General features: G+C 44.8%; 1 protein-coding gene across 1 annotated transcript in view; it reads right to left on the bottom strand.

Moving 5' to 3' along the window:
* Positions 1-658: 658 nt before the first annotated feature.
* The window catches only part of mast2 (microtubule associated serine/threonine kinase 2), a 51,819-nt gene continuing 26,428 nt past the window's right edge, over positions 659-26,049 (bottom strand). The window contains exons 6-28 of the mRNA XM_071546167.1: positions 24,808-24,883; positions 24,037-24,246; positions 18,417-18,518; positions 16,612-16,744; positions 16,150-16,211; positions 15,410-15,513; positions 14,972-15,180; positions 13,882-14,020; positions 13,348-13,480; positions 12,762-12,927; positions 11,693-11,794; positions 11,141-11,263; positions 10,854-10,963; positions 10,487-10,641; positions 9,922-10,070; positions 8,936-9,115; positions 8,252-8,503; positions 7,681-7,907; positions 7,125-7,247; positions 6,481-6,617; positions 6,066-6,256; positions 4,928-5,481; positions 659-4,497 (exon numbers count right to left, since the gene is read on the bottom strand). Coding sequence (XP_071402268.1) covers positions 2,938-4,497; positions 4,928-5,481; positions 6,066-6,256; positions 6,481-6,617; positions 7,125-7,247; positions 7,681-7,907; positions 8,252-8,503; positions 8,936-9,115; positions 9,922-10,070; positions 10,487-10,641; positions 10,854-10,963; positions 11,141-11,263; positions 11,693-11,794; positions 12,762-12,927; positions 13,348-13,480; positions 13,882-14,020; positions 14,972-15,180; positions 15,410-15,513; positions 16,150-16,211; positions 16,612-16,744; positions 18,417-18,518; positions 24,037-24,246; positions 24,808-24,883 — 5,197 coding nt within the window. The 3' untranslated portion in view covers positions 659-2,937. The remainder of the gene's footprint in view (positions 4,498-4,927; positions 5,482-6,065; positions 6,257-6,480; positions 6,618-7,124; positions 7,248-7,680; positions 7,908-8,251; positions 8,504-8,935; positions 9,116-9,921; positions 10,071-10,486; positions 10,642-10,853; positions 10,964-11,140; positions 11,264-11,692; positions 11,795-12,761; positions 12,928-13,347; positions 13,481-13,881; positions 14,021-14,971; positions 15,181-15,409; positions 15,514-16,149; positions 16,212-16,611; positions 16,745-18,416; positions 18,519-24,036; positions 24,247-24,807; positions 24,884-26,049) is intronic.

The following is a 26,049-nucleotide window of genomic DNA, read 5'->3' on the forward strand; positions in this document are numbered from 1 at the left end:
TTTCGCAGGCACACCTGTAACACAGCACTTCTGCACAGGGAAAAGGACCAGAGTAGTATGCACAGTGGAGATGATTTCGACATATGTGCGCTGAATCTTCCTCCTTCCCACTCCCCTTCCGCTGCAACCACAGACACCCTCTATCACGGATGACTGGTTCATCAAACGTTGGATCAACAAAATATACACACAAGATTGCAAGTAACTTAAACACCTGGAAAGCTGTTGGTAATCATCATAGCCTGTAATAAGAGGTTTGATTGCTACAGGCATCAAGTTCCATTGAGAAAAAAACCCCAAAACAACAATAATAACATGTAAACATAATACAAAGATTGCCACAGTCAGTGTGTTGAAGTGAGATTGTAGCATTCAGTTTACCAATGTCCATAAGTGATCCAGAAATGTCTTTAATCAAACTGAACTACTGTAGGTTAAACTCAACGAGCAGCGTTCTGCTTTGTCTCCAACAGTGACACAAACGCAGTATCAAGACAGACAAACACACTGAGGGAGGTTTCCACTCAGTTCATCTGAAACTCATGAGGAACGTCCTGCTTTTCAGTAACACTGCAGGAGCAGTTAAATGGAGCTATTTGCATGGACTCACAAATTCAGTTTAGTCAATTCTGAAAGATGATTTTCTTTGAAATGTGAAAAAAAAAAAAAAAAAAAATCAAAACAAAACAACTCCTCTGTGAATTGTTACTTTTTTTCAAAAAAACGCAAGAATCGGGGTTGTGATCAGGACAATACAGAAAGCAAGAAATAATGGGAGGGAAAACATTAACTAGGGAAATGGAAGGTGGTGTATCCAGAACACCTGCAGTACTCAGAAAACAAAAACCATGAGGAAATGAACTTAACAGGCTAAATGCGGTCTTTTTTAATCTACATTTGCAACTGACTGACTAAACAGTGAATTGAAGTCCGACCCTGTCTGACAGAGCAGTGAGAGGATCAGAGTGTCACTGGTCGACAACTTCACAACTGTCTGAAAGCAAAAGATATGACTGGCATTCCTATTAATGGTTTTCTGTCTTTTTCATTGGACAAATGAGATAAAAGGGTTGTGCAAAGCCTGCCCCCCATACACAGACACTTAGATAGCTACACCTACATACACTGGTAGCAGGGTAGCAGGGTGTCCTAAGCAAAGTGTACCCTAAAACACACACGCGCGCACACAACACCGCAGGGTATAAAACAGATGCAGAACAGAACTTTAAATATTCTTATATATACATAGACAACCACACACAAAATAACAAATGCTCTCTCGCTCACTCACACGCATATACAAAGTAAAGTCTGCTAACTTTACAGGATTAGAGGCATAAACACAGAAAGAACACAGCAAGTTGGTCCAGATACCAAATAAAACAACTGCAACCTTTAGTGGCTGATCAAAAAAACAGCAGGGGCTAGAAATAAAAGAAGGCCGTCCAACAGAACAGTGTTTCTAAAAGAGCCACGGTGAGACTGAAGATACTCAGTTTGGATCCTGGGCTGTCAAACGTCACAATAGTTGTATGACAATATGGTAAACAAATCACAGGTTTTGATGGTTTATGTAGAGAGGAGTCTGGGTAATGAAGTTTTAGAAACAGCCATTTATTCAAATCCATGGCTTGCTCTGTTTGCCAGCATCACTGATTATGTGTGTGTGTGTAACTAAAACACTGTTGAACCCATCTAAATCTTTGATATGAAACACCTATAAGTTCTCAGTTAAAACGCGTCCCACTAAATAAGCCAGGTTCATTCTAGTGACAGTGGCATGCAGTGTGTAAGCAGTCAAAAGATAGCCAATGTCTGTTCTTGCTAATGCTCAAATCCTAGCAAGCAGTCACATGCTGGACTTAACATACAGCTGGGTGAGGAACACTGACAGTCAATGGGTGCTCAGGCTTGAAACCGCTTACTGTTAATAGCATTAAGCATCAGAGTGTCAGTCTGTATCCACTGCGCCTCACTGTAGACTACACACTATATCTTGCCATACAGGGAGTTTGGCAGTCATTTGGTAAGTCAGCACAAACAGTAATCTAATACAACACACTAGCAATCCCGACAATCCTTACAAAAGGTTGATGGACCTTGGTTAGGGAATACTTCTACTCTCCTGCAGACTTGCAGTGTTGGATCATTGGGGACTAGAGCAGGGAGAGGAGAGAATGTAATTTGGCCTAGTTAGCTAGGTGCTGAGTGTACATTGGCGGTGCAGATTTAGTCCTATTAAAAACACTGTAATGCATTTACACAGATTGCTAAGCATACGCTGCTCTTTATTGCTGAGATACAACCTTTTTCCAGTCATGGTTGGGTGCACATGTTGGGAAGAGAGGGATAGAGGGAGAGAAAGTGGAGAGGGAGTGTATTCTGTAAGGCACGTCCTGATCTACTTGTGAGAAACACACACGTGGGCTGTCGAGAACTTCAAGGTGAAAGGTAATGAGGCAGCACAAGAAGAAAAGACCATTAGCGAGAGAGAATATGTGAGTCTAATCTGTCCACATTTCAGAAGTGTGTGTGTGTGCATGGACCACTGGACTCTTTATTTCTAGCCCCATACATCTTTGCAGAAAGAGAAAGAAAGAACGGCAACTTTTCATGACAATTAGTCAAGGTCTGAATGCAGGAACCAAAGAACAACACAGTCAGGACACCAAAATGGCCGCCATAACACTAACATAAAGAGCACAGAACAGCCGGAATGGAACTAGAACTACCACATCTGTTTCTGCCCTCCACTTCTGATAGCTCCTGCTCTCTTTTTCCACCTTTCTTTTGCATCAACAGTCATACTCTCGGATTAGTGCGGAGTTACTAATATGTCGTTTTCTTCCAAACATGCAGTTTGTGTGAGTTTTAAAATCTCAAGCCAGCATTAAGTGGTGTGATCTGCGCATTTGTTCTTTTTCTTGGCGGTTGCTGCTACGTCTTCTTGCTGGTCGTTTTGTCGTGTTGCGAGGAGGCGGACACGGCGGTGCCTGTCTGGGGTTCGGGCCTCTTGCGCTGCGGCTCAGATGCTGTAGAGGTGGTGGGGTATGTGTTGGGGGCGGGCTGAGCAGTTGTTGCCCCCAGCCTCAGTGCAGATGCAGAGCTGGCAGCATTCTCCCTGCTTGCAGCGCCTTGAGACCCTGACATGGGCCTTTCTGGGATGTCCTTGCAGGAGGCCTGCACTGGGGTTGTGCAGTCTTTCTGGGTGGAGGATCTGGCCAACCTCTGTGGTGGGGTTGGGGAGGCGAGTGGCTCAGTTTTCTGTCTGGACATGCGAGGCGATGGCTGAGGGCTTGCAGGCTGTTTGGAGGGGAAGAAGAGGGGGTCAGTGAGCGGGACTTCTGGGGTGCCACCTCTGGATGGTTTCTGGTCCTTGGAGGTCTTGTCTGCGGGGCTGCTGAGTTTGACCGGCCCCAGAACACTCTTAGCTACGGTTGCCAGCTGGGAAACCACTTTGTCGACCCCGCTCTCAGGGGCAGGAGATGGGGAGCCTGAACTAGAACTGGAGCTAGAGGTGGAGGATGCACTGAGACTTGCAGCAGCAGCGGCGGCAGCAGCAGCCATGTTCTGGGCTTGTCTCCGGTTGTCTGCCTCCTTCTTCTCTTTAGAGATGCCTGGAGAAGAGCAAGGGGTGCGGGCTGCCTCTCGGCTATCGCTGGTTCCAGGAGTGGTGGTAGTGGGGGTAGTCGTGGTGATGGCGGTAGAGTGGGTGGTGCTTCTGGGGCTTTCCAGGGTTCGGTCCTCGGCCCTGGGCTCTGATGAGCCAGTCTTCCCCCTGAGGCTCTTCAAGTCCTGGGGAGGAGCCGGCTTGAGGAAGGGCTCCTTGCTGACTGAGATGAATGCACTGCCTGGAGTGGAGAAGGGAAGGGGGGCCTGGGTGGGCTTGGTGGCACCGCTGGGCTCTGGAGCCTTCCTGTCTTGTCTTACACCGTCTTCTGTGGACGAGGCTGAGCTCCCATTTTTCACTCCCAGAGAAGATGCGCTCTGATCGGGCTTCTGCTCACCGAGCTTGGCCTCTGTGACGGAGGGGAGCGTGTGTGAGGGAGTGGGCCTGCCTAACTGTGAGGAAGCCGTGTGTGTGAATGTGGCATGGGAGGGGCAGGGGGAGAGACAGAGAGATGGCAGTGTGCCTCCAGGGCCTGTTCGGACGGTGGTGGGCCGCAGCAGGGGAGGAGGGGTGTAGGTGGTCCCCCTGCGTCCGTCCTGGCTGTCCTCTGATCCCTCGTCTGTCTCGTCCTCAGACGAATCGACCTCATGTATGGCGTCCTGCTTCTGCAGCGATTCCCTCCGCTCGGCTCTGTCCTGCCTGATGGCCGACAGTTTGTCCTTCAGCTTGCTCTTCCCAGGGGCCAGACCCAGGGAGCCAGGCACCGTGCTGAGGGCGCCGTCCCCTTCCTGTCGCCCTAGCTTCCTGGATGATGAGGAGTGTTTCTGCAGGCTGCCCTTCTCCACACCACGTCCTGCTGAGGACAGCAGACCCTCGCTGGCTGACTCCTGGAGAGAACAAGATACACAATAGCCTTGTTACAATATATACCAATATAGAAATCCCTATGGATCAGGAAAAAATGTGAAGTGACTAACTACAAATAGAATTCAATAGAACAGTTCTATGCAAGAGTAAGACTTCAGCATCAGTTTAGATATTTGCCTTAGTTAGTTTGCATTAGTTTTATCTTTCATGCTATATAGAGAACAAACAACCAAGCCTAAATGTCATAGGCAACTATTTTTTACATCTGACATTTTGGTTTTCACTGTAACCTTTCATTTTAGACATTTAATGTTAACATTTCTTTTACTGTGACAATATCATGGACTCAGTCCATGATATTATATATAATATCATGGACTCAGTATATTGTGTGTTTGTTGGATTGGGGCCCTAAAGTGGGTGGCAGGCCTGTCTCTAGTGCTTGGGTACCTGAAGGCTCTGTAGGCTGGGGTCCCTCTGCAGCATCTCCTTCTTAAACTCCGAATGGGAGATGTCCAGGCTGTGCTTACGGCACCCCACCGCCGCCCCCGCTGCCAGCTTCTTCTCCCCCGCTGCCCCGACTCCCGACGGAGAGGAGGGGGAGGAAGAGAGGGAGGAGGCCAGCTTCTCGGCCGACTGCACCCTCTTGAGGAGCGGCGAACGGGGAGGCTCGGCGCTCTTGGGTCTGGAGATCTGCCTTACCAGGGGAGGGGAGGAGTGAAGCTTCACGGGGAACGACTGTCCCATGGCGGATTGTCCCAGAGCGTGGCTAGGGAGCGGCGACGGAGAGCGCTGCGGTGAGCTGCTTTGCGGGGTGGGCGAAGGGGTGCGGGCCAGAGGGGACAGGGGGATGTTGCCGGCAGACTTGCGTCGGGGAGAGCGGTACTGGCGCTGAAGCTTTGGGGCCAAGCCGTGGAGGGAGCTGGGCCGGATGTGGCCGGAGCTGGCCGGGGAGTTTGGGACGCTGGAGCTCGGGGAGCTGCTCTGGGACGAGTTTCCACCGACTATGGGGCAGAGAGGAAATATATAGACAATGCATGCACAGGCATAAACATTGGCATAGACGGAAACAGAGAAACACGCAGACAAATAAACAGAGAACGACAGGCACACAGATGTACACATACACGCAAACATACACAAAAACAGAAGCAAACACACACACACAGCAATATACATTAGAGCAAATCCTATTATCGTCCATCATAGTCAAAAAAAAAAATCCACCACAGTCATTGATCAATGTGGGGGTTATTTACACATTCACCACTCATTCATAATAAATGAGAGATGAATGTATGTCTGTGTGTGACTGAATAAGTAGGTATGACTGAAATCAAGTAACCGCAAGACTGCATGGTACAGCAAGATTGAGTGTTGCAGTTGGATGTTAATAAAATGCATATGTGTGTTACTATTACAGAATGGAGCCATGTGTGTATGTGTATGCCTGCCTACGTAGAGTGTGAAAAATCTGTTGTGTCCTTTTGTAGAACTGTGAGGAAAAAGGTCACGTGTGTGTGTGTGTGTGTGTGTGTGTGTGTGTGTGTGTGTGTGTGTGTGTGTGTGTGCTATCTCTGTCTCTCACCAGAGTGGGTGGAGTCTGGGGTGGACCTGTAGCCCTGCGTTGGGCTCCGTGGTGACAGGTTGTGTGTGGGCGAGCCGGGGCCACTTTCCCCAGAGGACAGGGAGCGGTTGAGGGAGGACAGGCTGCGGCTGGTGTGGAGGAGAGACGCCTGCTTAGTGATCTTCCTGAACAGGGACGTTCTCTTCTTACTGCTGGGGGAAACACACAGAGGATTCAAGCCGACTGGTACACAATTCCATTTATTTTATAATTAAGCGAACCCATTACAAAGTTCCACACAGCCACACATGCATGCATGAACACACAAATGCTCATATTCACATATTTGTAATCGCATATTTGTACTATAGTACATCTAAAGTGATATCTGCTAAGATACAGGTCTTTCTATGACTGTGTGTGTAAAATCATCCACCTGTCCTGTCCCTCTTTGTTCTTGGTCTTCTTGTTGCGTCGGGCCATCTTGGACTTGTGGCTGGTCTTGCGGGCCGGACCAACCTTGATGGAGGTGTTCTCAAACGGAGTGGCAGAGATGGACACTTTGGCACCGCTCTGAGGGACAACAGACACAGCATGGATTAGCAGTATGTGTAATTTTTATATAGTTTCTAATTTTTATTTGAATTTCAGGTAGTTGTAGTTTTTATTTAGTTTAGAATTTTTGGTAGGGATGGTATTTTTTAAATAAAAATTTTTTTAAATATAATTTTTTAGGTAGTATATATCTATAGTATATATCTATCTAAGGAAGTGCAGTGTCAGATTTAGTGCAATTTGGATACGCGACATGTTCAATATTAATAAACTTTGAATAGACAAGCGAACGGCGCTCTGTGCAGCAGCGGGGCGAATGGGCACTGCTCAGTTTTAGTTTTCCACAAAGTCTATTTTCTTTTAATTCAGTTTACAATTTTTAAGTTTTCGCCTTAGTTTACAATAATAACTGTGGTGTGTACTGTGAGTGCTTATCACTACTGTACATTTAAGTAGTGATTTTTGCAAAATAAAAAATTCAGGGTTCAATGTACTTGTTTTTGAGATGTACAGGATGGTCCATACCTTAAGTATGAGTTCAACCACCTCAGTGTGAACCAGACCGTGGACAGGCTCTCCGTTGACATGGGTGATCAAGTCTCCCTCCCTCAGCCCGGCATCATGGGCTGGACCCCCGTCTTCCACATGCTGAGGGAGAGGAGAAGAGGGGGGGTCGCAAAGGAAGGTAGGGAGAAGAAGACCAAGTGGGGAAGGGAAGGAGAGAAAGAAGGAGATAGAGGAAGAGAAAGGGAGCAAGAGTGTGGTAGGGAAGGGAGGAGAGAGTGGGAGGTGGACAGGGAAGGAAGAAATTTGGGAGACGGGAGAGAGGAAGGAATGGGGGGGCGAGAGATGGATAGAGATAGCATTAAATTAACGACTGTGGGCTGAGCCAGTTATATTGTTGTTTACTGCCATCTTGTGTCAACAACAAGAATTCACTGCAACTATATTGATACTATTATACAATATTCAATATAATATACCTATATAACAATAATATTGCTGTAGGATATTGATAATTGGACTATGGTAATCCTTAAACATTCAAACATATCCTTATACCTGTATCTATGCCACTCACCCAGACCATGTGGTGCACGGTGTAGATGTCAGAGTCTCCCATGTAGACGCGAATGGCCCTCAGGGTGAAGCCGTACTTCTTGCCTACTCTGTGGATAACTATGGCGGGCTTGACGCTGCCCACAGCTGGGGACAAGTCCCGGCTTGGGGAGGAGTCCCGAGACGATGGATTGGATGACAGGGAGTGGGGCGACATCGGGCTGGCCAATGGAGAGGCTCCGTGGTGGTCTAAGGACGGAGAGAGGTAGATTTTGGTTGGAAATTGGTGTCCATAGAGACTCTTTTGCTTACAAACACTCAAATTTTTCCTCTTATGCCTTTGTCACACTTAATGCGTTGATTGTGTTATTCTCCAGTGAAAGTTCAAGTTCCAAAAGAGAGAATCAATTACCATTACATCATGCTGTTGCATTGAGATGAAAACTAAAGTAAATGTTGTTTTGCCCTGTTTTTGCTAGTTTTGTCCTCAGTGGATCAGAATTTCAACATTACACAGACAACACAGATTAAATGTAATCCTGACATACAACACTCACATTACCAAACCCAGACCCTCACCCAGGCACACTAACCTGCAGGTATCATGAGAGACAGTGTCGTGGCGGAGGCTGACTTGATAACCTTGTTGAGCGGTCTGGAGCTGGGGGTGGTGGTGTGTTTGTCTGTGTCTCCAGACAGCAGCCTGTGCCGAGCCCTGCGGGCCGCCAGGTCACTGATAGCCTTGGCGGTGGAAGGAGAGCCGCTATCTGCCGCAGCTGAAACACCTCCACTTGCACTGCCGTTACCACCGTTACCGCGATCGCACACGTCGCCCGAGCTACCGGCTACATGGACAGAGAAAGACAGAGGAGTAGAGAGAGGTGAGAGAGAAAGGTTAGATTAAACATTTTTGGTTTCCAATTGTGTACGTTATCTTACACCTTGGCTCACTGAAATGAATCTACTGCACAGACAATGTTCAGTAGAATACAAACATGCATCTAACACATACAGAAAACACATCTACACAGTCATATTGTTTTCCCATGTTGCTGATGTATTGAGCAGTAACTAATTAAATTAAGTAAAAGCTCTATTATTGTGAAAATCTAATCTAAACTATGAATCTTCTCACCTTAGCTGCTAATTTTCACACAATTCTCGTAATATTCAGAAAGAGCTACAGTATATATCATTGCCACACATGCGCCATAGGCCTGTACAGAATCTGTGCCCATTTCACACAGTATCTACAGCTCATATGTGGTGGTACTGACGTGTGAGTGTGGCCCTGCTGAGCTGGCTGGAGGTGGAGCCCGGCGTGGTGGGAGACTCGTCCAGCTTCAGCTCCCTCTCCACTGGCAGCTCTGGGATGGACAGGGGGAGCTCCTCACTCCGCGGGCCCCTCACTGCGCTCTGGCCGAGCAAGCTGGGGCTCTTACGACTTCCTGCTGGACCTGAGAGCCAAGCAAAACCAAGGCCAAGTCATGCTATATGTTGTGGTCCCCAACTATCGCAACACCGGTGGGTCAAGCCCCGTCTCCGGTCAATGTGCATATAGTGGATTCGCACATTAACATCATTACTTATCCCACGTTTCCAAACTTCCACACAACACAACATGAAATCACTTGCTACAGTTGGTGTCTGATGCACTGAGGGACGGACTGAGAGGACTGAATGTCAATCCAGGAGGCTGCTATCTTTTCACACCAGCTCCACAGAGAACACTTTTGAGCATGAACCAATGGGACCAGCAGGACTAATATGGTAGACTCATATAATCTATACAAGCAGTACGTAAAACCTAGCAGCAAGATACCAAGGAAGAGTGCCATCTAACAGCCTCTGAGAAGAGTTTTGGCACTGAAATCAGCAAGGCCCTGATAGCATATTCTGTGTTGTTAGGAATAAAAAAAAACAACTGTTTCAGGATAAACTGAATCACTGGATATCACAACTTTTTTTAGAGACATGACTTTGGGAGGAGACGCAGAGGAATAAGAGTAGACAGTTAATGTGACCATAGGGACTTGTCTGATACATGAGATTAACATCAGGACGTTTTGTTCCCAGTGGCTAAATGTCAAGGTGGTTAAACAACTTCCACAGACTGAATAGTGGTAAAAGAGTAACGCTACAAGTCAGATATCACGCATCTAGGTCTGAGTTTCTATGCCAGCCTGGGCCTACAGTATGTCAAGGACAACTACAAAAAGCTTTTGGACTCGAGTTGTCAGTACATTCTTCCACTGGTTTTTACCTTGCCCTGTGCCACCTTCTTCCTCGGAGGAGATGGCGAAGCGGGGCATCTCGATGATGGCGGAACAGCAGCGCCTACGCACCGTCAGCGGAGGGCTGGAGTCACTCTCCGTGTGGGACGACTCAGACACTGACAGACGCTTACGCAGGCTGGGAGGGGGAAGGGAGGGACAGATAAGACGCGTGCACAGCCAAAAACACAGCACACAAGCACATAACACATACACACACATACACTGAGACAGTATATTGCTCTAGGGGTACCAAAAACCTAATCTGAGCCACTCACATCCCATGTGTTGTTAGGCAATTTTGCTCTCCAGGTACTTTTTTGACTACCTTAGAATTAGAAAGCCTTCATAGATGTCTGAATTAATAAATCATAGTAGAAAAAAAATATGCTTATTGCACAGCAATGTGTGCTTCCCTTTGTGATCTAGAACTAACAAACATCCAAATAAATAATTCAGAAATGGTATAAGGGAAAATGAAATATTGTAAGAGGAAAAGAGATAAAAGCCTACAAATGGCCAACTCTATCTTATTTTTTAGAGGTAGAAACTCACATCTCTGGAGATCCCACCAGCCAGGAGCGGTCTCTGGACTTGAGTCCACTGAGGCTGTCCATGCGGTCTCCCCCCTCCTCACTGAGGCTGCGCTTAGTGGGAGGAGGAGTCCTTTTCTCCTCGTGCAGGGACAGACGCTCCATACTGCTGTACACCTGCACACACACAACAAATGTTATACACGATGCTTTTTAGTTGTTTTTTAGATTTGATGTCACTTTAAGCCATTACAATTAATTGAGACTCTTGTATCTGTATGTCTATTGACACATCTGTGCTACATTTATTTTCTGCAAATGGCAGTAACAGTTGGATTATTTATGTTGTATGTGCATGTGTGAGTGTGTTAGTGTTTGTGAGTGTGTACCTTGCTGAAGCGAGGTGAGCAGGAGGAGAACTGCCGTATCTCTACGTGTTCATCATCGTTGGTGTCCTCCTCCTCCTCTGAATCCACATGGTGGTACCTGTCAGAGCGAGCTGAAAACATACAGACAACCACACTATTTAGTGCACAGGTTGACTGTAAATTTAGCACATAATGTAGCCAACTGAACGACCAAGTCTCCCAAAAACGTTGATGAGAGAGAATGAGGGAAAAAGAGAGAGAGACATAGAAAGACAGACAACCATTCAATTAACCAGCCAGATACATACTGTCAAAGTAGCTGGTGTCATCCTCAGACTCCAGCTGGGGGATGAACTCTGCCTTCTGCCTCAACAGGCTGTTCCAGTCCAGCTCTGTGAAGAAACCATGCTGCTTCACCTCAAACGCACTCCCTGGAGAGGGCAAAGTGGGAGAGAGGGTGGGGGAGAGAAGGAAGGCAGAGAAAAGATGGAAGGATGGGGGTTTGGGAAAGAGTGCGGGAAGAGATGGAGAGGAAGCAAAGAGAGTGAGAGATGTGGAAAGATAGGAGAGGTTACAATCAGCTTAAAAAAGGGACACTGAGTGCAACTAAAATTGGGGTGCAGTTATTAACCTAACATAAGCCATTAGGTGGATGCTTTTATCCTGAATGCTTTACAGCTGTTGCGCTATACAGGATCATTAATGTGTGTTTGCGTGTGATTATTTGCAGGTGAGAGATTGTATGCATGCTTGTGAGTGTAAATGTGCTAAACTGTGTGTGTGTGTGTGTGTGTGTGTTACCTGAGTGTATATATATGAGTGTGTGTTAAACTGCAAGCATGTGTGTGTATGTGCGTTACCTGTGCCCAGTCTTTCCAGGGGGTTCTGTCTCAGCAGTTTGGAGATGAGGTCCTGGGCTTCCTGAGGGAGAGCCTCATCCTCCTCTGGCCAGATGATCTCATCTAAAACACACACACACACACACACACACACAGACACACACACACACACGCACACACACACACACACACACACACGCACACACACACACACACACACACACACACACACACACACAGGGGGGTTACTAGGGCTAAAGACACGGTGGTTTTTGAAAAACAAGGCTATTTGCAGTGTTCTTTGCTTATTAGTGAGAACACACACAAGAAACGACCCCCGGGAGGGAAATCTAGTCGACAGATAACAATATAGAGCACATGCAAGGCACTAGGAGGCCTTTGAATCTTATCATCACACTGCATAAATATGGAAAGAGAGACACACACAGTCATAAAAAAGACATACGGCAATCAATACGAGTTTATGATCATCGACTTGCCCTTTCATCAAAGGGAAATCAAAGGAAAGAGGAACAGAGAGGGGAAATCAAAATCGATTTCATCCCGTGTTAAGTCATGCCTCTGCATCTTTGCCATGGAGTAACGTCTATATCTCTCCTTCATTTCCAATGACTATACCATGTCTTATGTGGTCTCTCAGCCTGGAAGCCCTCAGGCGCAAACATAAAACATTCACAATGTAATATAGAGATAACAATACCTATATTGGAAAATGGGCACTGCACAACACACATTTTTAAACTTTTTATCTAGGGAGCCATAGTTTTTAAAAAAAAATGTACTTGTGATCACCCAGAACAGTAAATGCTAATCTTCCAGGAAGCTACAAACCTGTCTAACCAAGTGAAATCATTATTTTATTCTGCATACAGTACGTTAAATTGCAATGTGTTGGAAAGGCTTTGACAATACACTATAGCAGCATGTAGCCTTGGTTGCCAATTTCTCCAGTATATTTTGGGGACACACTATAATCTTCCCAGAGCTGTGAGCCATTATGAGCCATTACGAAACCCTGACCAGTAGTTTGAGAGTCCTGGTCCAGATGTCTATCTTCTCAGGTACTCACCACTAATGACCTGTCCAAACAGTTCCTCTGGCGTGTCTCCAAAGAAGGGAGCACAGCCCACCAGAAATTCATAGAGGATGACTCCCATAGCCCACCAGTCCACCGGCTTCCCGTAGCCCTGACGAAGAATCACCTCTGGGGCGATGTACTCCGGAGTACCGCACACCTGCAGATGCACAAATACACAGGAGAACAGCTTGGGACATGAAAAAAGCTGAACAGAGCATACAAGCCCAAAGTCATACAAGCACAATTGTTTTATCGTTCTTAGACGTTATCAGTACATTCTCCTGTTAAACTCCCCCACACAATGTAATATTCTCACACACCCTAAGGTGGTGTTTTGTGCATGTGAAAATCTGAGTATGCTAGCTCGTCAAAAATACACTTTTTAGTTTTTAAAGACACTTTTTAGACACACTTTCTCCAAACCCACTGACCAATTACATCTGGTAAGTAAAACTGGTGAAACTGGCTAGTGGATATTGGAATCGACCAACCATAATTGTCCATAAATTGAACAATTTTGGCCAGTACACAATGAAGCTAGCGTCCTGCCCTGGAGGGTAGCAGCAGTTTGCAGTACCTGTTTATCCAGGAACTCTCTGGTGTCTTTCTCTATGTGTCCTTCATACAGGTTTGTGGTCAGACTCATCAAACCGATCTTAGAGAGGCCAAAGTCTGTCAGCTTGATGTGGCCCATGGAAGTGATCAGAAGACTGCAGGAGAGAAACAACAAAATGAACAAATGACAATAACATATGAAGGGTTTAATACTACATAATATGCATTTTGGAAAAAAAATTACATGATGTTATCCTCTAAAATACTATTATTTTGGAAGTAAAGGTCTACAGAGAGAAAACAGCTACAATAATATTCAACATTCAGTTTTACTTTCATGCCAGCAATCATTTTGTCAGAGTAGGTGTCAGTTGTTTCAAAATGATGGATATTTCATTTTGGAATTAAAGTCTTCATATTTTCTCATATGACCATCAAATTCATATGATGTTAGGAATGAAACATATACTCTCCAATATGATGTGAAACTGACAATTACAATATATCATGACATCCTACTGCATGAACATCTTTGTACAGTATGTTTGTGTCTTACTTGTCAGGTTTAAGGTCTCTGTGTACGATGCCGTAGTTGTGCAGGTATTCCAATGCTAGGACGGTCTCAGCAAAGTACATGCGGGCCATATCAACTGGCAAGGCTCCTATGTTCTTCAACAGCGTGGCACAGTCACCACCTAGAGAGGACACACACACACACATACGGCTTTTAGTGGTGTGTACGTGAGTATAGGTGTGTGACAGAGAGAGACTGAGACAGAAAGAGACGGACACAAAAGGAGACAGAAGCACGTGGCAGAAATAGCGAGAAAAACAAAGAGAGACGTATTCTTATGCAAATTATGATGTGTTGAATTAGAAAAGCTGTATCGGAATGGCAAATTTCAATAAAAGTTTTTACACTTGCATGAGGCAGAAAAGTTTTTTGTTAATAAAGAAAGTATGCGATGAAACTGGCTTAGTTCCATCTCATTGCTCAACAACTCAACAATTTAAAAGTGGCATTGGATATTCTGTAACACTGTAAAATATTTGTCCACTATCACCTCCCATAAATGTCATACCCTTTGTCTCTCCCATGTAATAATAATAGTAATAATATTTATTTGTATAGCACCTTTCATACAAAGAATTGCAGCTCAAAGTGCATGCAGGCTGATGGAGGCTATAAAGTGCTCATCATGGCTGCATGGACATTAGATGGTGCATTAGAATACTGCCAAGGATAATTCATATGCGTTGTCTTCAGACAGCATGAAATATGCCCAACATTAGCTGACATGAAAAAACAATAACAACTTGCCCTAAACTAATCAATTCTTTCAATCCCTCCATTATTCTGGGGAATGCATTTTTTTCAGACAATCAGGAAGCCCATTTGTACGCTTCAACCCAGCTGATGGAAACGCACAAAATTTGCATTTTATTTTTGCGACATTTCTGCCTGCTTGACATCTGCTTGACAGTTGGATGGCCAGTGACAGAGAGAGAGTGGGCAGCAAATGAGAGGAAGTGTAAAATAGTGAGAATGTGAAAAAGAGAAACAAACAGAAAACACAACCTTTCGGTGAACGATAAAAGACAACAGAGAGCAGTCACTGTGTGCTTCTCATCCTCTCCTCCCTTACCCTCCACATACTCCATGACCATGCAGAGGTGTCTCCTGGTCTCGAAAGAGCAGAACATGGAGACGACGAAGGGGTTCTCGGCAAAGGTCAGGATGTCTCTCTCCACGAAGGCCTGCTGGATCTGGTTCCTCAGGATCAGGTTCTGCTTGTTGATCTTCTTCATGGCAAATCGCTGCCGGGTCTCCTTGTGACGGACCAGAAACACAGCACTAGACAGGGAGAGGGAGAGGGACATAGGAAACGAAAGATGTTGAAGTATCATTTTGTCAACAGTTAAGTGACTTACTATCCTTTAAAAATGACCAGAATTTGTGCTATCAATCATTTAGGTGTCAAGTAGGTGTCATTTTATTTTGCAAATGGTGGATTTCTTATTTTGGAATATAACTATCACTTATATAGAAGATTATTAAAGATGCACATCTCATGTTTTCTTACCCATAGGCTCCATTGCTGATGAGCTTGATGTTCTCAAAGTCTTCCTCTCGAGGTGTTTTGGTTTTAGTCTGTGGTGGTGGTGCTGGAACTGTGGTTCCTCGACTCTGGAACACACACACACACAACCGTTACAGAAAATGTGAGCTCATTGCTGCAAAATCAATTAAGGGATGAGAACTTCTAATTTCAAAGTGTTTGGCAGCCTGTTCCATTTTTAAGATTCATAGTACCAGTAACCGGTCTTGCCAAGTTCAGACTTTATTTGCAGAGTAAACTAACCTGCCTGTGATCTGGTACTGTAATTACTGGTTTTAAGACACTCCAGATGAGAGGTACCATACAGGGTTAGCTTCAGAGGTAGAGCATTATGGAAAAATATAATGCAGTGCATTTCTCTTCTCGTTGTTAGAGAAGACCAACCAATTTTAAATTTTTCTCTCGCAACAAAACACAAGGTTTTGTGGTAAACTGCATTCAATGGCTTCAAAGTAGAAGGGACAGTATGCAAATACAAAATGTCTCCAAGATCTCTACTGACTTCTGACTGAACTTTTTTTCTAAAACTTGAATTTTTCCTAAAATTGACATGCGATTTATAATGAATTGTCAGAAATACATGTCTGTCAATAGGAAAGTCAACCATTTTCCCCAGTTTAGGAGATAGAGTGTTTTATGAAGGCCATTGATGATAAACGACAATACACCTATTCAACATTTCATCAGAGTATACTCACATCTACTGAGTCATCGGTCTCTGGGGTGTCTGGGTTTCCACTGTCATAGCTGCTCAGCTGGGCCATTTCTATACAGAGACAGGAGGAACAGTCATCAAACCAAATCAAGTTGGTACAGGGGAAATAAACTCTTGGGTAGGTGGGTAGGGAGTTTCAATTGCAATATAATTTGTGCATGAATCTAGTTGTAATAAAACGTAAGATGTAAACTCAAATTAGATTTTCTAAAGCACAGTTCTCACATGCAAATGTATTTTATCTGCTATCCTGCTATTCAGAAATCCTTTTTTAATGCACCTAAATGTGACAAGTGAGCTAATTCAATTGTTATACTTATCTCAACTCAATTTTGTTAAAATAATCAATGACTAGGGCAGATATATCTAATACAGAAGAGTTTCAAACTCAATGTACAAGCACATACTGGCTGTTATATATAAAAAAACAACATCAGAAGTCATGCGTTACCCTCCAGGGGGTCCCTTGTGAGGCCCAGCTGGCTGATGATGTATCTGGGGATGTCGGACTTGATGCCCTGGCCCTCCTTGGCATGGCCCTCTGCTGCTTCCAACAAGTGGTAAAACTCCTCAGGATCAAACTCCTACAGACAGAGAGCAGGGAAGGAACGAGGGGCAGAGAGGGAGAGGTGAGGAGAGGGAGAAGGGACAGAAAGAGAGAGAAACAAAAGGGAGAAAAGAAAGGCAAAGAGTTAAAAATGTAAAATGTCAGACCTGAACTAGACTAACACAGACAAAGATAAAGATTAACAAAAAAACTATTTGTTAATGTCAAATACATGTTGTGTGTGAACCTAGTGTGGTGTAGAGCACAGTTTCTCATCCTCTCATACTGAAGGTCAGTTGAGGCGCTGCAGTGTGACCCAGAGACAGGTAACCTAGCCTCATTATAGGCTATTTTCTACTATCTGTTCCCAAGACAACAAGACAACCATTGTGCTAGCACTGATACAGAACAGCTGCGATATTCCACAGCAAAATATCACCCTAATTGGAGAATAAAACCTTGGGACTCCACAACAACAGCATGGTGTGTGTGTGTGCGTGTGTGTGTGTGTGTGTGTGTGTGTGGGGGGGGGTTATTCTTAAGATGCAAACCCCCAATTTATTCCCGTGTCCTCTGACAAAGACATAGGGCCAATTGCTGTTACACCCCCTCTCCTACTGTACACACACACACACACAAACATGCAAGCACACATGCACACACTCCCTGCCCCCTCTCCAATCTGTGTGCTTCCATTTGTAAAAACCCATCCAGCATGGTGTCACAGCATCGGCTGCATGTGATTAGTCAAAACTACAGATGTGAGCACCGGGGCATCCCTCCCTCCTTCCTTCCTTCCCACCACACATTTGCTCCTCGCCCTCTACCACCCCTCCGACTATCCCTCTTTCTTCTCCCTTACTCGCTCTCTCCGTCTGTCCCTATCCTTCCACCTTCCTGAATCATCTGCTCGCTCTCCTTCTGCACCATCCCCATTCCTGGGCTCACAGAAGGCTGGTTTCACCTGTTTAGCCACAGATGTTCACCATGGCTACCCAAACTAACCCAACTCTGTCTGGGTGAAGCGCTAGAGCATGCTGGGAGCCGGAGAGGGCTGAGAGTGGAGGAATGGATAGATTGGAGAGAGGGAAAAAGGAAAGATGGGAGGGAGGGAGGGCGAGGGAGGGAGGGAGCCCCTGTAGTTCATATATAAAACCTTGCACTGCCAGCTGCGAGGTGTGTGTATGTGTGTGTGTGTGTGTCTCTGTGTGTGTGTGTACATTCACACTTACACACACATTAGGCTAATTTGAAATTCTCTGAGGAAGTCCATAAATGAATTGCTGTGCTTGAATCATTTCACACTAAGGACTGGATAGCTCTAAATTGTTTATTAACCATGCGTGGAGTGTAGCTCCACGATATGAAAAAGCAATTCCTTGTAATACTGGGAATAAATTTCACTGCAATCTTTCAAATGGACCTCAATTTACAGTGCCATTATGGTAGTATTACACTGTGTAACTATTCATGATGGTATCCTGGGATGTAGCTGCACAAGCCAACATTTGAAAAAAATAAAGCACAATTATGTTGTATATAGTGACATTTTATGAAAATATTCAGAAAATGTTGAAAAATGCTTAAAAATAAAAATAAAAAATAAATTAAAAAGGTTGGAAAATATAAATATTCTCTGAAAATGATGACATAAAAAATAAGGAGAAAATAAAATGTTATTTTTTTAGTTTAATTTCTATTGCTCTTACCAGACACTCCAGCAGGCGTGCAGGCCGGGCGATGACAATCATCAGTTTCCTGACGAGTTGCGTGACGAACGTAACCTCCACACTCTCCGAGCGCTCGTGAGCCTGGACACACAACACACAGCAACAACAACCAACACAGAGGAGAGTTAGGCCAATATCATGAAAAACATTTTAACTTCAATTTCATTGTTTTGTTTTGTTCAATTTCATTGTTTTGTCATTTTTATTGCACCTCAAGTTTATATCATCTGCTATGTTCTCAGGACATCTGTTTGCCACAAAGGCTCATGAAACCCATCCAAAATCTGTTGTATATTTTCAATAGGCATTGATAAGAAAACCAGCAGATTTTTCTTAACAGTTGAATATTATAACTCTTTAGAGATATATGGTTTTCATCCAAAAGGAGAAAAATACCACAATTATGAACAACGTACTAATGCATCTACATTAAATGCATGCTGCCTGGGAGAAGCTTTTTCCACATAATGAATGTTTTTTCATTATTCTTTAATCATCCCTTTAAATAATATATTATCATGAAATCTTATATGACGTTGGAGTTGTGAGTTTTCTTTGTATGTAGTTTGCCCTTCACAAACAAGGGAGACAATGTGCAGTTTAAGGACAAATGAATGGCAGTGGCGAGACACACACACAAGGCACACACTCTCTCCTCACAACCCGAGGTAATCTAAATCAGAATGACCTCAGCCTCACTCCCCAACATTCACCGTGAAATGTCTTGTCAGTTTGGAGACAGTGTAATTTACCCAGCAATCTACAGTATCTGGCTGGGAATGCATGTGGAGCAAACACTGATCCCTGGAAAGAAATGGGGTGGGATGTGTGTGTGTGTGTGTGTGTGTGTGTGTGTGTGTGTTCGGGTAGGCAGGGGAGACTGTAACAATTACAAAACACCCACTGTAAAACATGCATCATTCTCAGGGGGAGAATCCACTTCAGTGTGTGAGAATGTGTGTGTGTGTGTGTGCTCTCTTGTGAGCGCGTGCTTATGAATGGTTTATGTATGAATGCCTGCATGCCTTTCTGTGTCTGTATGTGTCAACGCAGCCTAATAGAGAGGCGGAGGCAGTTAATAAACAATGCCTTGGCCAATGTGTCTGCTGTTTGGCTAATAGAGACATGGCAGGCTGGCTGACAGACAGACAGCGAGGCCCTGGGGGCTCCTATCACCCCCTGAATAATTTATAACTGTAATGAAAGCTGGAGATGGGAGATGGTGTGGATGCATGTGTGCGCTAAATATATGTATTAGACCGTGCATGCATGTGTGTGTGTGTGAGTGAGTGTGTGGTCACTGTATAGGCCAGTGATCGGTGAGTAATGGACAGCCGAGGGACTGCTCTACACTGCGCAGTGGCTAATTAACCAGTCTGTGTGTGTGTGTGTGTGAGTGTGTGTGTGTGTGTGAGGCAGACTGTATATCCACACTGCATGTCTAATGTGAATGAGATTCCCTAGTGGGCGTATATAAAGTATATGTTAACAGCTTGTATGCCTGTGTGTGCGCAGGGTTTTTCTCTATTAAACTCTTAGGTGGCTACATATTTTGACCACCTCAGTGTGTTTTTCTTAGACAGGTTTTCTGAATTAGTTTCAGAATTGTCTTTCCTGACGGCTTGTCAATGGATTTCAATGCCATTTAGAATAATAGAAAGACATAAAAACTATGAAATAACACAAATGGTATTATGCAGTGACCAAAAAAGTGTTAAACAAATCAAAACTATCTTATATTTTAGATTCTTTAAAGTGGCTACCTTTTGCCTTGATGAAAAGAAATTCATACATGGGCATCAACTCAAGAAATTCATACATGGGCATAAGCCTTTAGATCAAAATGGCTTGAGAATATAGTACATTAAATCAGGTGTGTGTCACTGAAAGTCAGGGTAAAATCTGATGTGTACATCTGTGTTTGTGTGCTGATAAATACGTCTAAGAATCTTACAGCACAAAAGAGCAGTGAGAGTGAATGATGAGTGTCTTGGTCAGACCCATTGACACTCTGTGACAGATAACCAGAGCTGAGTTAGCACTATGGCTGATACTCCGTCTTCTCCTCTACCCTCAGGTGACCTACAGGGGTCTAACGGGGTCTCCAAGGGGTTCCGCCAGGGGATGGCCTGGATGCAGGTTGCCATGGTGACAGCTAGGCAGGTCACTAAGGCCCCCGACAGGGATGGATGAGGGGCAGGGAAGAGAAGACGAGCAGTAGAGGGGAAGAGAGAGAGAGAGAGAGAGAGAGGAGAGGGGGAGAGGTGAAGGAGAGGTGAAAGAGAGGAAAGGAGCAGAGAAAGATAGAAGGAGGAGAGGTGAGCTGGCCTCCTGTGAGCTCTGTAATGGGGTCACGACATGGGGTGAGGAAGGGATGGATGGCTGAAAAAAAGGAACGGATGGTCTGGCTAGCAAGGAGGGCCAGGGAAGAAGTCTCCCAACCTCTAACGGAAAGAGAGATGAGGTAAGACAAAGGACTGAGAGATGTCGAGAGTTAGGAAGACCAGGACCAGTGTAGTGAACAAAACAGAGGGCGAAGACTGTGGTCTGCACTGAAACGGCATGGTGCAGGTTTCTTAGTTTAAAATACATGTCAGTCAGGGGAAGACAAGGACATGTGAAACAGATGACAGCCTATTGCCAAAATGTCTATGTCCCTAACCTGTATGTCCTTCCCTAAATTAAATCAATTTTCTTGCAGAAAATCTTGAAAAGAGCTCAAATGGTGTGACTATAATGTAATTTTTTTGCTGTTGCAATGTAAGATAGATTTAACATTAGAAACAGACTTTCATTTTAGTTATGGTGTTTGCTGGCATTATGGTTAAACAGTGTTAACAACTGCATATAAGCCCATGTTTGCTTCTATTGGCAAAGACACCGATAGACAACCCAAGAGCCTTCCGTGTGAAACAATTGTGCCACTACAATTTCTGAGGCAAAGTTTCATGATGAAGTGTTACACAAACTAACATTGCAAGGCAACAACTCCAGCCAGTGCTCATTATCCTGGAATGAAAAACTGATTTAGGAGATCCTTAAAAGTTGTACAGCATCATATGCAGTATAGCATATTATCACTGTATTACTTTATTATTAATTGCTCCAAACAAGGTCAATATATCACACTTACCACCAGTGAAAATGACCTCATGACTCAATAAAAAGTGGAAATTATTAGCCTAACGAGATTCAAAATAAAAAAAAAAAACACCCACTGCAGTTGCCTCATTACAGAAGGAGAGTGTAATAAATAAAAAATATTTAAATAATAAAGCTTCAAAAGTGGACACATCACTTAAAAAAAAACAGATAAAACAAGCACTCCTGTTTATTTTTTAATTTAAAAAATCTACTAATTTCAAAAAGTATTTTACCCAGGTGTGACATGACGTTACAACCCAGTAAAAAATGAGAAAGGTAAACAAACTCGAGAATAACAAAGCAACTATTGTGGTTTGCTACATGGACTCAAATTCTCTTTAAAGTGTGAATACTAACTGAAGCAATATGGCTTAGACCCAGACCTGGGCTGAAGGTGATTTCAAACTCGGAGTATGCTAATTTACTGTAACTTGCAAATTACTTGGACAGCATCAAAAGTGGACACGTTTCGATCTGCCCTCAAGTCTAACTCCAAGCCGTAAACAAACCAGGACTGCTGCCAGAGTTGCCGTCATCGTCTCTGGCGGTGTAAATCCGTTTTACCATGCCAATAACGCTCAACTGAATTGAACTGAAATTGACTCAACTGTAAAGTCTCCATTTGCCTCCTCCTGCTCCTCCCAGCCGTGAGCGAACACCTTCCACTCGCTCCTCCTCATCACCTCCTCCAGCACCTCCTCCTCCTCCTCCCACCTCCTCTGCCACGAGACGCGGGACATGGCTCCACCGAAAAACAAACGATTCCCATACGACGACGCAGCGGGAGGCTATTCTCGCACCTCCGTCCACCTGCTCACGGCCTCATCCTCTCCTCTCTAGGTTCGCTCCACCTGCCGCACTTGGCCGCTCACCAAAAAAACCCTCCCGCACCCAAACACGGTCTAATAGGTGATGTCATTGTCAAGCCCGCATTGTAGCCTCGCTCTCTGACGTGGATTTGGCTTCTCCAGATGTGCGTGTGTTCAAGTAGACTTGACTCCCGACTAGATCTCGCACCCTCCAAAAGCATTCTAACAGGCTTCATGCACGCACATGCACACTCCAGCCCCCCACCCCCACACCCCCACCAGCGCGGGATAGCCTCGACAGCCAATCGGAGGCAGTGGAATACCCTCGACTCCCCGCCCATTCCCATACCCTCCAACTGCACTCCTTCATCCCTCGTTCTCTCCCTCCCTCCACCCCTCCTTTTCGTCTGGGAGAGTCATCTGTCAGCCCCGGTGACTGCTGGAGTGTGAAATTAAAATCAGGGTGGATGTGTGTATGTGTGCGCGTGTGTACGTGCGTGTGGTGGCTGCAGCGTGTGTGTGTGTGTGTCTGTGAGTGAGAATGAGAGATAGTTTGAATGTGTGTGTCCCAGTAGAACAGAAGGTCGATATGGGGCCACTGGGAGTCATAATGTCACCCAGCTTTCAAGGCCCCCCAGGCACTGGAAAACTGAGCTAATAGAGATGTCACCACTGTCTCACACACACACACACACAGACACGTAAATATACGTGTGTATGCACGGATGCACACACAAACGCGAACCACCCTCATAAACACAGCGACTATCCTAATATAGACATCAGCCCGTCCTGTGATTAACATATCAGCAGCAGGTAGCTCGTCAGTACAAACAGATGGCAGGTGTGAGGGAATGCGTCCTGTAATGGACGGACGCAGGGAGCGCTGAGGGACTGTGTGTTTCAGACCAGGTCAAAGCAGCCTCCTCATCCTATGACATCACTTGCTGCTGACAGCTGTAACCATGATCAGTGATCAGTGACTGAGGCAGCGCGTCACTCAGTGAGTTGGCCCACGGCAAACCAAGCGTGACTGGGGGGGGGGGGTACATAAACACACTCATGATGTCTTACTCAAAAGTCCACAACAGAGTGATCCACCTTGTGTTGGAAAGGGGGAAAATATTTTGCTCGTCCTCACAGTTAAAGTGACTTGGTCAAAAACACTGTTGATGATTTCGACAAAGGTAGAGCAGAATTGCACTCTATCTAAATTAATTTACTATCTAAATTAATTTACTTAATTTACTGTTGATTTCAATGGAGAATTTTGATTGACTATGATTGACTAAATAATTGACTAAATAATTGACTAAAAAAATGATCTAGCTATCTCTCTTCTGAAAATTGTGGAACTCAGATAAATCAATCTCTGTAATTTAACTCACATCTTGCAGCAGCTTCACCAAGTTTACTCTGAAGGGGTATAATAGTTTTCTCTCTCTTTATCAACACCATATGGCTGTTTGAAGTGTGAAACAGATTTGAAAATGCATTAGGAGTAGAATCAACTTGCAGTTGCATATGGGAAAATGCTTACCTCAGTTACTGACTTGACTTGAATTTTTTTGAACTTTTTGAAAGATAAAAGTTGTTTGCAGGGCATTTGACAATACACCAAATAAGTGGCAGCAGTGCCAACTTACATCTTGCAGCAGCTTTTCCAGGTTTTCCTGGAGCTCGTAGAAGTAGCGGGAGGTGATGAGGCCCTCTCGGCTTTTCTCCAGGCAGTCTCTGGACAGCTCTATCAGCTGATGGTGGATGAAGCTCAGGACCCCGTCGGCCAGCGGGCAAACCTTGTCCGGGGCCGAGGAGCAGAGCAGGTCAGCCAGACGCTCCTCCATTTGAGCAGTTGCCTGAAGGGAGGGAGGTTGTGGGGGTTGGGATGTGGAGAGAATTAGGGAGGAGAAGGACAGGGGGAAGGCAGGGGGAGAGAGAGGGATGAGTCACACAGACACACACACATGCATTGAAACAGGTACACACACTCCAGACAAATGCAGAGGGCACGTGTGACCAACCACCATGATCCCAGATTAACTTCACAATACACCCATTTTACATCAGAAAAAGTAACTTTTTTGGATTGAATAATCAATAATTATCAATAAAAATAAAATATGTATGTAACTGACCCTTAATATGTAATATACTATCCTAAAGCTTTGAAGGCAAAGATTAATAATCTATAAAAAAAAAAACAAGAAAAAAATCAGCTACGTGCATATATGTAGGGTCACGTAAACACACTAAGGACACATTTGTATTCATACATAGAAGGCAGAATCCAGTCACAGACCGGGTTTTGCTATGTTTCAGTTTCCTTTTTTTGTGATCCCTCTCTCTGTGTTCCCCCTCCTCTTCCCTCTCCATTCCTATCTGCCCCTGCTCTGCACAGGAAGTTCGTGTCTACGTACCTTGGGGAACCTCTCCTTGTACACATGGTTCATCATCACAATCTCATGGTCAAAGGAGATGGGCGAACGCCCAGGGCTGTAACGAAACACACACACACAAATACAGATGAGTGGAGAAGGAAGACAGCGGTTGGTCGACCAAGCCTTAAGAGAAACACTGAGTTCCATAATGTAGGATTGTTCAGGATTTCATAAGCCTGCACCAGGGAGCGTTGCCTGTCCCCGAGCTGCAGTGACCGGACTGACCGGGGCTTGGGTGTGAGTGTGTGTAGCACTGGTTGACTGACGGGAGAGATGGCCAGGTCACCGGAGCACAGAAAAAAAAACATGGAATGGAGGTCACACACTCTAACGGGACCTTGGGGTCTACATCATGTGTGTGTGTCTGTCATTGTCACACACTGGCAGGTCACAGCGGTGTACACTGAAGACCATGACAACCCCTGCTTCAAAACCTCCCTGATATGGACTCGCATGGCTGCACACACAGACAGATACAGATACAAAGGTAACGTCTCTTGAGACCAGTGGCTGCAGCCGTCGCATCCCCAGTGGACTGTGTGTGTGTGTGTGTGTGTGTGAGAGAGAGAGAGAGAGAGAGAGAGTGTGCGCACCTGTCAGTAATGCACTGAGGCTGTCCACTAGAGTCAATTCAATTGCTTTACTGTAAGTCGATTCTCATGGGGTTTGTGTGAGCTTGCCGAGACCTGAGAGACAGACACTGATGTCTCCTTTAGTCCATGCTGGCCCCTGCAGAATACAAATCCAACCTTCTCTCTCTCTACTTTCCCCACTATCAGCGGGCTCCATTTGTCTCTCTCTTTTCCTTCTCATGGGATATATCTAGTTTTTTATTCTATCATCTTCTATCCTCACTCTCTCTCTATGGTTAGACCAAATGGAGACAACAGCAATAGCCTTGACCTTTCTGCGTCTCGCTTCCTGAAGAATAAGGCAACAACGACAGGTGAGAGGTGAGAGAAGTTAGTGTCTGTGTGTGCGAGCGAGTCATGGGGAGACATTTCATTTCATTCTAAGCACTTTCAGGCTTTGTTAGCCTAGTGTATTATTCATTCCCTCCATTTCTGATTGTAAACATTTCCCTCTAAATATTGCAACTGCAATTTCAAGGTTTTTTTGACAATCCACTAACACAAAGAAAAATTCATAAACTGCAGTGCAATTGTCCAAAATAATAAAATAAAATAAAATAAACCAAACCAAAAAAAAAAAAATCAATTG

This window comes from Centroberyx affinis, unplaced genomic scaffold (assembly GCF_046629955.1).
Source record: "Centroberyx affinis isolate AG114_WGS23_722 - 3 ecotype Tasmania unplaced genomic scaffold, CSIRO-AGI_Caff_v1 ptg005145l_1, whole genome shotgun sequence".
NCBI classification, from domain to species: domain Eukaryota; kingdom Metazoa; phylum Chordata; class Actinopteri; order Beryciformes; family Berycidae; genus Centroberyx; species Centroberyx affinis.